A 10,687-nucleotide genomic window follows, 5' to 3' on the forward strand; every position below is an offset into this window, starting at 1 on the left:
AGCATTGTCCCAGATGTTGTCTTCTAATTTCAGTTTCTCCGTTAACTCATCCACCCACTCCACTCTTATGCCTTATAAGAGGTTATACAGTCATTTATTCTTGAAGTAAGTCATTTAGAATTGAATGGGGTTCCTAACAGATCATCGAAAGTGAGGGTGATGGCATGTATGGAAAGTTAGAATCATGATGCTGAAGAAGGCAGCAGATTTGGAAGTAATATGCTAGACCAGGGAAGACCAAACAGTTTTTAGTTTTTAATTTAAATTTATATGCTTATTTGTATTTTTATGGACTGTTCATTTGGGTAAGACATATAGGGTATCCTTTGCTGCCTCAGTAATGAATATTTTTCCTCTGAGAGACACGCAAAGAATTATTTTGTTCTATAAAGATAAATAGACATTGAGTGTACACTTCTTATCTCCTAAAATTTCTTCTAAGGACACAATTTGTTTGATATTGCTTTACTATGCTGTCATTTGTTATTTGTCTGTACTGCAGCTCTCATTTGTGGCAAGAGGATAAAATTGTTGAATTAACACCAGCAGGGAATTTTAAAGTAAAATTTTTCCCTGAATGTCAGCTGTGCAGAACAATTTTCCATTGTCTCACAAATATATGTGGGCCAGTAAGTGGAGCCGGTCCATGTTGTGTCCACATGGGGAATCTTTTCATGTCATGCTGCCATGCTGGCAAACAGAGGTGAATATTATCGTGTACCTGCTATAAGGCAAGTTATACGTCCCTGTGCCAGCTTGCCCCGACCCTTTTCTCTGTGTTTGTCTCCTGCTTGTTTTTCTCTGTTCTTCATGGCCTTTCCAGCCAGTCCTGTGCTGTTCGGTGAGGGCGTGGAAGTTGAGGAGAGAGTGAGCTAATACTCCAGTCTGATTAAGTGTTGGAAAAGAGGGCTGATAGCATGAGAGAGGAGGAGAGAGCGCTAAAGGGAGGTGGGGTGAGGTAGTCAGTAGGTAGTAGATGCAGGGATGGGGGGGTGGGATGAGTATAAAAGCTTTGCTGTGAAGAATTAGGACATATTCTTCAGGAGAAAACACAGAGATATTTCCCAATTCTTCTAACTCCATACTTATCTTTTACGGTAAGTGCCTTAAAGCAAATGGTCTATTAAAATCTGTTCCAGGTGAAACTTAGAAAGCTTTTTTTCACATTTTAAAAAGGCAAACAGTCTTTGAAATGATAAATTTCTGTATTAGCTGACGTCCAATCTTGTAGTTTCTATGAGATTTTTCTAAACTAAAACATGTAACTCTCAGAGTACAGTAGGCCTCTTTTCTGTGGAAGCAGAACTTAATATGGTGTCTCGGGTTGGCTCTTTGCACAACTAACATTGTGCCAGGGGCTTTTTCCAATGAGGTGGGCAAATTTTGCCTCCAGGGGGGGAAAACCCCTACTAAGACTCAGACAGACATAAAACTCTGCAGACACTGTTGTCAGCAGCTGATGCCCACAAACACACTTACACACATGCACACTCGTCTCGCTGTCCATGCCAGTCTTTAGAAGCTGCTCTGTGAACTCAGGGGTCCAGACTGGCTCACCCTCTGCCCGCTGTGCATCTGGGTACATCTGAAGCCAAAATATGCCTCTGCGGTAGATGCTGTGAGTGCATGTTTGTGTGTAAGCCCACGTCAGTGAGTTTTATGCATGCGTACTCGTGTATAATGAAAGCTGCTATTGATGGCGAAAAGGAGGGCTTCTGAAACAAAATTCCTTCCAAATCCTACAAACAGAAGATGGGGATGAAAGCTTTTCTGCAGCAAAAGCGTGCAAGTACATCTGCATGTGTTTGGGTGTGCACGCTCAGACTTAGTATTTGTACAGGTGTCATATCTGCTCTGCTGTGGTCATCTATACACGTGACTGAGCAGATGCATGTCGATATCTGCAGTATAAGTGTGCTGAGCTGCTCAGAACACACACAGCTTACAAATACAGTCTGTTAAGCAAAGCTGAGTGAGTTTGGATTTAATTAGTTGGCTTCTTTTCTCAGCCACAGCTATTCTTTCATGGCTCATCTTGACACACTGAAGTTTGAGCAGGGTGCTGTAGATTGGCCTTGACTTTTACTTAAAACACTGATTCTTCAGTCTGGCTAAATGAATACACCGTTTCATTGGCATGCATTTGCGCCACACATACATTCTGCAGCAATATGTCACATATAACACAACATATACTGCTTGTTTATATGTCTGCTTCTCAGCCTCCAGCAGAAAATAAACCACAGGCACAGATATAGAAACTTTGCCATTTTTAGCCATCTGTCCCAGTTTGTGGTTCTCTTCTGTTTACCCATAGTTTTATCATATGATCTTTCTTTCCTCTTTCTCTCCTTTGTTTTCCTTTTTTACTCTCACTTCACTGATCTGACTCCTCTCTACTCTCTTCCAGCTTAGATTAAGCGCCCCAGGATGAGGAGCCTTCTTCAGTTTCTGGCACTCTTCGCAGCAGTCTCTGTCTGTGTTTGCTATGGTACAAATCCTCCCAGACGCCCTCATTTTGCAATTAGTTATTTTTACCTTATAATGTTTCACATTTAAACAGGAACTCATCATTTATGATTAACCAATTCCATGTTTTTCCCATAGATTCTCATGAAAGCTCAGAATCCTTTGAAGGTGATTAAATGTTGTATCTCAGTCCTGGAAAAACATGCATGCAATTCTAACAAAGCCTGCTGCACAGCATAAAGATTTTAATCCTTAGTTTACCCTTTACTAACATCACCCCAGTCGTTATTTCTCCTGATGCAGAACAGCTGTAAGGCGGGCATGCCGGTCATGTTAAGATTAGCTTTTTTGTTCAGTAACGTTTTGTGGTTTTAGAGTTGTTTGTGCCTCGAACTCGAGCCAACTCATTCATCCCGCCACAGAGGGGCAACGTATACAGCCCATCCAGAGGGAACCCATCCACGCAATACAACTTCATGAGGTGAAACACACACCCACAGGCATGCACACAAACCACACAAGTAGATTCAAAACCACTACACACATGCCACATCATAGTCAAGCCCAGATAGACTGTTAAATACCTAAACATACGTAAAACATCCATAATAACAACAGTTTGAATTAAATAACGCTTCCCTTCATCGTCCTCTAGGAAAAGAAAGTCTCCAGCTGAGAGACGTGCAGAGACCTGTGAGGACTACTTTCCCTGCCGCTTCTACGCCAATCGCTACGGTGTCCAGCAAGCCTACCAGAGATACTTTGGAGCTCAAAATCAACCCCAACAGCCCCCAAGAGCAGTTGGGACTCGCCGCATCTAAAGTGAAACATAAACAGAAAATCATCCTTTTCATCTGATCCATTTACTCCATGTTTTTATCATGTTTCATATCATATATGTTGTGGTATTTGGTGTCACTTTCGGCTTTGGGATGCAAGCTAAAAAATTGCAGAGGCATTAAGGGGGGGGCTCAACAACCCATCATTATACTCATGTAGAAATCTACAGTTCATCTCTATGGATTTCTTTTATCTACAATTATCACACCTTCCCACCATTTATGAGCTTTACGGGATGTGTTTGAATTAACTGTTTTTCTCACTGTGCATTAACTCGTCTATGTTATCCAATACTTATCCAAGCTCTGCTGTCAGTGATGATTTCCATTGTATTAAAAAAATGTAAATAAAATTCCTTTCCATGGGTTTGGTCCTTAAGCTGTTTTTAACCATTTGTCTGGGTTTCCGAAGGGTTGAATCACATCTTGAACTCAGTTTGCAAGAAACCGATGCGGTTGTACAGCTACATGTATTTTAAAGGCTCAAACAATAACAGCTAAAGTTTTAGTTTAGTTTAATTAAAGTTTTAAAACCTAAGGTCACCCAGCTGTGTCTAAATGACCATTTTGAAAACCCCAGCTCAACTGTCTCAAATACTGTTGTGCTTAATTTTTTTATCATAATTGGCTTTTGCTGAGTTAATCTTCACATATTATGATTTGATCGAGGTGTGAAGCTGCAGCGGCGTTGTTCCAAAAGGAAATATTGATATTTATCCTGAAAATGTTTGTTTTGTTTTTTATTTTCTTTTAGGCCCAACTAAATCTTTGTGCCATGTGCCATCCTCATTTATTCATCACCAGTAACATATATATTGATATTTACACAGCTTAATATATCACAAGTCTTCTCTTTACTATGACTGCAAAAGTATTCAAACAGACATTGCGATTGCAAATATGTTTGTTTAATTATGGGTCTAAAAAAATAGGCACAGGGCTCAGATGATTTATTAACATCACTTTTTATTTAATACTTTTTTTAAATTAAAATTTTTTTTTAAATAAAATTGCATGAACATTTTTTCCAAGTTCAGCAAATGGTTTTATCTTTACCACTCTTTATCAAAGAGTGAGTAATTATGAGTGATAAAGAACAATAAATCCTTCTGAAATGCAGAATAATAAAGATATTTGAAGGGGGGGGGGGGGGTATTAATACAGAAACAAACAGCTTTCCACTTCGCCTCAGTCCATTATAAACAAGCTGTTGCCCTGTGAAGATGGAGCATTTCTGCATCACGTTCACCAATAGTTGCAGCTTAACCTGCATGTATAGATGCATAATGAACTGTGTGAAGGATTTCCATAAGTTTTCCTGAGCCCACATATTGATATCCACAACCCAATCATCTCTGGTTTTTAAAGCAGTTTTACCTGGGGGTCCCAAAGTGTCCAAATTTGAATTTTTACCACTTGCATGTCACTCATGCAAAGAAAAGTCTCAAAATTCTTAAAATGTTCTGATTCTATGTACTGCAGATAATGAAATATTTAATGTATTTGCAATTTAACATTGAAGAATAAATTTCTGAGATTGTGCCACAACAAACAGACTCTGCCTCTCTTTGGTGCTCATCTTACTGACATGTTGCCGATTAACCTAATTAGTAACAAAATGTTCTTCCAGTTGTTTGCTTTTTAGTACCATTTACTTTTTTTTACTTTTTTTTTCCACTATTCCAACTGTTTTTAGATGTTTCTCTGCTATCAAATTAAAGAAGAGGTCATATTTGATCATAAAATAATGAAATGTTTCACTTTCAACATTTAGATGATGTTTTTGTTTTCTATATAGAATAAGATATGGGTTTATGAGCTTTGAAAATCTGGACGGACCGCACCTCCCCCTGCTACCCTGATCTGGATACGCAGGCATAGAAAATGATGGATGGACTTGTGACATTTCACACAGCAGCCCATCTGTTAACACACAAGCTAAATTACCTGTGCAGGAAAAACAAGCACCTTTGGCATCACTCTAAAAACACTTGATCTTCATCAGTGTTTTTCTTCTTGGGAAAAGTCCTACCAATGTTTATTCTACTTTTCAAGCTTTGCCTTGCCCTGCTTTCACTTCACTTCATGAAGCTCTTGTTTAAGCCTTCATTCTGAAATGTAAACAAAACATTGTCGACAGCCACCTTTTCTAGTGCCATGCTCTGAACAAGAATTATTCCATGTGGCATCCAGAGATATTTTCTAATAAACTAATCAGTTATATATATATATATATATATGTATATGCAAAACTGTGGGGGGAATCTGTGCAGTCCGCTTCTGTGCATGACTGTCCTTGCCAGCATGCCACACACTTAAAAATGTTTTTATACTGCATTTGTCTGTGTTGCCACGTTGCCACTTGTGTGCATAACGAAAGTTATCTTGTTTGAATTCTTAAAGTTTGTCCCTGAAAGGAGACAAAAGGCAGCAGCACTGACCCAGACAGGGAAATTACACCCTACATATAGCACTGCCATGGCCGGTCCAAAATCTACGTGTCCACTGAGACAAGAAAAGAAGGAAGAAAAATAAACCAAACACATCTTTCATAGTATGTTTTAAAGTGCTGGCTTTTGGAAATTAAACAGTTTGTACAACCCTAATTCCAAAAAAAAAAAAGTTGGGATGCTGTGTGAAATATAAATAAAAACAGAATGCAATGCTTTTCACATTTTAATGATGTGGAAGCTGCTCACGCCAAAGCCTCTAATCTAAACCCATCCCATCAGAGATGCAGGCTATCAACTGTCGGCTGATAACAAGCTGGATGGTCCATCTCCTCTTTAGTCTGCAGGACACAGCGTCCATGGTTTCCCAAAAAAATTTCACATTTTGATCCATCAGACTACAAAGCAGTTCTAAACTTTGCCTCAGACCATTTTAAATGAACTTTGGTCCGGAGAAGACCGTGTAAATTTGTGATGTCTTCTTCAAATGAAAGAGCTTCAACCTGCATTTGTGGATTTCAGGGTGAACATGTGTTCACAGACAGTGATTTCTGGAAGTCTTCCTGAGCCCCTGCAGAGATTTCCAGTAAAGAATCATGTCTGTTTTAATGCTGTGAGCACCTGAATATCACAAGTATTGGTCTTGTCCTGTGCACACAGAGATTCCTCCCAATTCACTGAATCTTTCCTAACAATTTTGTATTAATGAACATTTTTCTGAATTTGTTCCACAATTTTTAGACTCAGCTTGTCTGAGATTGGTGAACCTCTGCCCATCTTTACACATGAGAGGCTCTTCCTCTCTGAAATGCTCGTTTAATACCCAGTACTGTCCTGTTGCTAGTTAACATAATTAGCTGTCAAATGCTCCTCCACTAGTTTTTTTATTTCTGTCCACTACCGCTCTAGCCTTTTGTTGCCCCTATTCCAACGTTTTAGAGATGTGTTGCTGCTATCAGATTTAAAATAAGCTAATATTTTCCATGAAATGGCGAAATGTCTCAGCTTCACTGTGTGATTTGTTGTTAATGTTCTGTTGGGAATGAAATACAGGTTATAAGATTTACAAGTCACTACATTCTGTTTTTATTTTACTAACTTTTTAAAATTGGGGTTTTTATCTGTAACAGATGCAGCTGTCAATAAAGCATCAATATTAAGTTTCATAAAATAATAATAATAATAAAAATACAGGAATGTGCTTTTTGTGGAAAGCTGGGTTCTAAAAATGTACCATTGTTGCTTCCTGCAGTTTAATTACCAAACCACAAATGTGTTATGGTAAAAATAGCTTTGCATATTTCCTAAACAAACAAGGGTTGCTTGTAATTGTTGCCTTCTTTGTGTAGGAAGTCTCTGCGGTTTGCTATAAAAACCAGGCCCCTCTGATTAAAATCATGTCACATCATGAGAGACAGCGGTTTTTCTTCATCAGTTTAGTTTTACGTGCTTCTCCTCACAACATGCACTTAGTGACCTAAATGTAAAAGTTTGTGGTAGCTGGAAAAATCTCTCCAGGAGGCCAGCTGCCACGGTTTTTTGCAGATTTCTTGAAATGTTTGAATTGGACAGCAGGAGTTACTGTGTGTACCTTTTAATGCAAGTTGAAATTATTCTGTTCATCTTTATGTTGTTATTTAAACTGATCATTAACTTCTGCTTTATTTAAATATCCCTGCCAGGGATGGATATATGCACCTGACACACGTCTACTCATCCCCTACCTTGTATAATACATCTTTCACTGTCTGCATCACTCTCTTCATTTGGCAAGACAAATTTATTTGTAAAGCACATTTCATGTACAAGACAATTCAAAGTGTTTTACATAAAACATTACAGCAGGGTGCAGAAAGCAATACAAGTGCATAAAAAACAAATATTAATGACGTAAAATTAATTAAATAAAAACAGAATGAAAAGCTAAAATAAAATAGACAAAATGCAAGCAGCAGAACTTTAAAGTCTATTCTCAGACCTCAGACCTCAGAGCTGGACTGATCTGATCCACTTTCTTGGTGTTAGTGAGGACTTGAGCAGCAGAGTTCTCACTATGTTTATGTATTTAGAGTTATGTATTTACCTCTGAGTCTTTCCCTCCTTTTATGCAAACACATATAAAAACGTTTTATATCTATGATTTTTGCAGAGGTGTGTATTTCTGCAGCTGTGTGGGTGTGTGTGATATACAATCCCTCAGCCAAGCACACACCCATGTCACAACGAGGGCCACATCTATAAACTGACATTGTGTTTAAGTATGTTCCTGTGAGAGGAAGACGGGCAGAAAGAGAGGAAAGAGAGAGATACAGCTGCTCAAGTCTCAGGTCAAACTCTTGGAAGGTTGAAAGAAAGAAGCAAAAAGATGAAGACTTTGCTCATCCTGGCTCTGTGCTCCGTGGCAGTCATCTGTGTGACTTCAGGTAAGATCTATTAAGCAAGACATGCAAGAAAAGCTATTTTTAAAAGAGCTTTATTACTGTGTGATTCCTCTAATTTTTCTTAATATTAAACAATGTTTAAAAACCTGCCAATGGGTGGAAAATAATTATATAAAACTGTTCAGCTTATCTTTATTTGCATTATTTTCCTTCATGTTTGACAGGTGCCGCCACCGGACCCCAGCCTGCAGATGACAAACCAGCTGATGAGGGTATGAAAAAGACCAATCCCTACTATTTAATTACTTATGGTGTAATATTTATCCCCCGCTTTATAAAATAATTGAATAAGGTACGTTTTCACGAAAAATTTCAGTGCTGCAGTTTTATGATGGATTTACATCTTTTTCTTAAAATCATAATTACGTCACAGTAAAAAAAAAAAAAAAATCCATGTTTGCATCAAAATTTTAACTTACACATGCGTGTATGTGTTGTCAGTTAAATTATATAAATTAAATGTATGTTAATAGATTCTGATGTAAATTTGTTTTGTTTTGTTATATTTTTTAAATAAAGCTTTGATATCATTGTGAAAATTGCCAAACATATGTGTCCAGCCATAAAAACTCCAGGAACAAGTCTCCCGTCGGGCATTTAGAGCATCGTCTGAGGGCGTGGTAGCTACATTTTCCAACAATGTGTTTCACATAGAAATCATTTAATTTGTCAAAAAGACAGGGTTGGTAAAATAAAAATAAATAAATAAATAAATAAAGCAACAAGGAACAGAAAATCATTCATATTTCATGGAAGAAAATGGTGGCTGGAGTCTAATACTTCATAAATGTAACTCAGCTTGTCTGCCCAAAAAGGAGAATTAGTCTGATATTTTACTTCATAAAAGTAATATTTATTACAGCCTTTTATTTTCCTTTATTACTAAATAAAATCTGTAACTATCCACATCTCACTGGAGACATCTGCACAAAGCTGTTTGGTTTTTTATAAATTATTATTATTGTTGTTGTTGTTGTGCTGTGATGTTAAATCTTTTACATAAAGTTCTATTAATTTCACAAAAATAAAAAAATTGATGCCTTTTGTTTCATGTTAACTGTAATATTTGTAATGTTATACATATCTAAATACAATGGGGGGATGAAAAGAAGAAAGGAAGGGGGTTGTTTAAAAATGCATGATACACTGCTAATATTGATAATATTCAAACCTTGACAAATGATAAAAAATTCAGATCAGATTAATAATAAATCACATTTACTCACATACATTTATGCAACGCATTCATGCTTAAAATCTAAATTGCACCTCCCCTCATAGAAAAGATGTAAATTAAATATCAACTTAATTATTATGAAAAGAAAAGTTACCTCTAATTACATGAATATAAAACTCATAAAAGTCTAGAATACTAAACAGTACCAGCCATGAAATAAGAAAGATTAAAGAAAGCTTTGGACAAAAGAATGTAAGTGGGAGGGAAATAAAACGTTATGTTGTGGTGGGACAGTTAAATGGAAATCAGGTAGTTTAATTAACATCAGCCAAGTTTTACCAAAGTAAACTGACATATTATAATAAAAGTGGATTTTTTTTCTCTACAGATGTATTTGAATCTGCTTGATGGTTAAATTGTGTTCAGATTCTCACTTCTTGGTGATAGAAGCTGTTGATAACACAGTGCCATGTTGAATGTGCGTGACATGCAGGATTGTTTGTGGAGAGGGAGCAGGCCTCCACGGTGGTGAGACAGAAGAGAAATGCCGGGCAGTTATCCCTGACTCAGCTGGAGAGGTACTTCTATACAATTTTCTCATCATCTAGAAAGAACTGCAGGCAAACATGCTCACAACTGCAAATCTGTATGTTTTATATTTATTCAGCATCATCCAGTCAGGTTCCAGAGGAGATGAAGGGTTAGATTAGATTACATTTTATCTTGAATAACAATCTGTGTCGCCTCTGTGCTTCTCTCCTCTGCAGCCTGAGAGAAGTCTGTGAGGCCAACATGGCTTGTGAGCACATGATGGACACAAATGGCATCATTGCCGCCTACACCGCCTACTACGGGCCAATCCCATATTAGAAGCAAGACCAAAACTTTACAGCTCAGCAAAGCTGCCTTTTTTCTTATCTTCTTTTTCATCTGCAGATTTGCTTTTGAGCTGAACCTTTTCTGCAAGCGGAATGAGATCGTAGTCTTTCCTGCACAGACTTGCAAAAGTTGTATCTCAGTAGTGTGATGAAAGCAAATAAAAGAAAATAAATCTCTGCTGTGTGATCTCTTTTATGAGCCTCATCTGTCATTAATGGATCAATGAGCTCCACATCCTTAACCCTTTATTGGGCAAAAGACCATATTTGTAGACTTCACTGAACATACAAAATGCCTCTGCATGCTTGTCCATGAAATCATAGAACCACACTGAGTTCTCCACACCAACCCTGAAAGACCAGGCTACATCCCAGCTACTTCACTGAGACCAGTCTGCAAGATAAAAATGAGAAAAAATTGTTAGTTGGTACT

General features: G+C 37.6%; 2 protein-coding genes across 3 annotated transcripts; both read left to right on the plus strand.

The window, feature by feature from the left end:
• The first annotated feature begins 953 nt into the window (after window positions 1-953).
• Window positions 954-3,675, plus strand: LOC121634168 (matrix Gla protein). 2 transcript variants are annotated; one of them, XM_041976675.1, is made up of 5 exons: window positions 960-1,097; window positions 2,411-2,491; window positions 2,608-2,637; window positions 2,845-2,950; window positions 3,125-3,675. In XM_041976675.1, exons 2-5 carry the CDS (start codon window positions 2,431-2,433, stop codon window positions 3,288-3,290), a joined length of 363 nt encoding a protein of 120 aa, XP_041832609.1. In that variant the 5' UTR covers window positions 960-1,097; window positions 2,411-2,430; the 3' UTR covers window positions 3,291-3,675. The 2 variants fall into 2 exon arrangements, with proteins under 2 accessions (XP_041832617.1, XP_041832609.1); XM_041976683.1 differs by lacking the exon at window positions 2,608-2,637 and having other exon boundaries at window positions 954-1,097.
• A 4,257-nt stretch (window positions 3,676-7,932) lies between these two features.
• Window positions 7,933-10,431, plus strand: LOC121631327 (bone gamma-carboxyglutamate (gla) protein). Its single transcript, XM_041972164.1, has 4 exons — window positions 7,933-8,181; window positions 8,364-8,411; window positions 9,870-9,954; window positions 10,144-10,431. Exons 1-4 carry the CDS (start codon window positions 8,124-8,126, stop codon window positions 10,244-10,246), a joined length of 294 nt encoding a protein of 97 aa, XP_041828098.1. The 5' UTR covers window positions 7,933-8,123; the 3' UTR covers window positions 10,247-10,431.
• The last annotated feature ends 256 nt before the right edge of the window (window positions 10,432-10,687 follow it).

This window comes from Melanotaenia boesemani, chromosome 2, assembly GCF_017639745.1.
Source record: "Melanotaenia boesemani isolate fMelBoe1 chromosome 2, fMelBoe1.pri, whole genome shotgun sequence".
NCBI classification, from domain to species: domain Eukaryota; kingdom Metazoa; phylum Chordata; class Actinopteri; order Atheriniformes; family Melanotaeniidae; genus Melanotaenia; species Melanotaenia boesemani.

Bases quoted from the DNA above. Each gene is read 5' to 3' on its own strand.
- LOC121634168 (XM_041976675.1), top strand. From the start codon at position 2,431: ATGAGGAGCCTTCTTCAGTTTCTGGCACTCTTCGCAGCAGTCTCTGTC. The intron at 2,492-2,607 runs GTACAAATCCTC...TTTTTCCCATAG, and splicing joins CTCTGTCTGTGTTTGCTATG to ATTCTCATGAAAGCTCAGAA. The intron at 2,638-2,844 runs GTGATTAAATGT...TTGTGGTTTTAG, and splicing joins AAGCTCAGAATCCTTTGAAG to AGTTGTTTGTGCCTCGAACT.
- LOC121631327 (XM_041972164.1), top strand. From the start codon at position 8,124: ATGAAGACTTTGCTCATCCTGGCTCTGTGCTCCGTGGCAGTCATCTGT. The intron at 8,412-9,869 runs GTATGAAAAAGA...CGTGACATGCAG, and splicing joins TGACAAACCAGCTGATGAGG to GATTGTTTGTGGAGAGGGAG. The intron at 9,955-10,143 runs GTACTTCTATAC...TCTCCTCTGCAG, and splicing joins TCCCTGACTCAGCTGGAGAG to CCTGAGAGAAGTCTGTGAGG.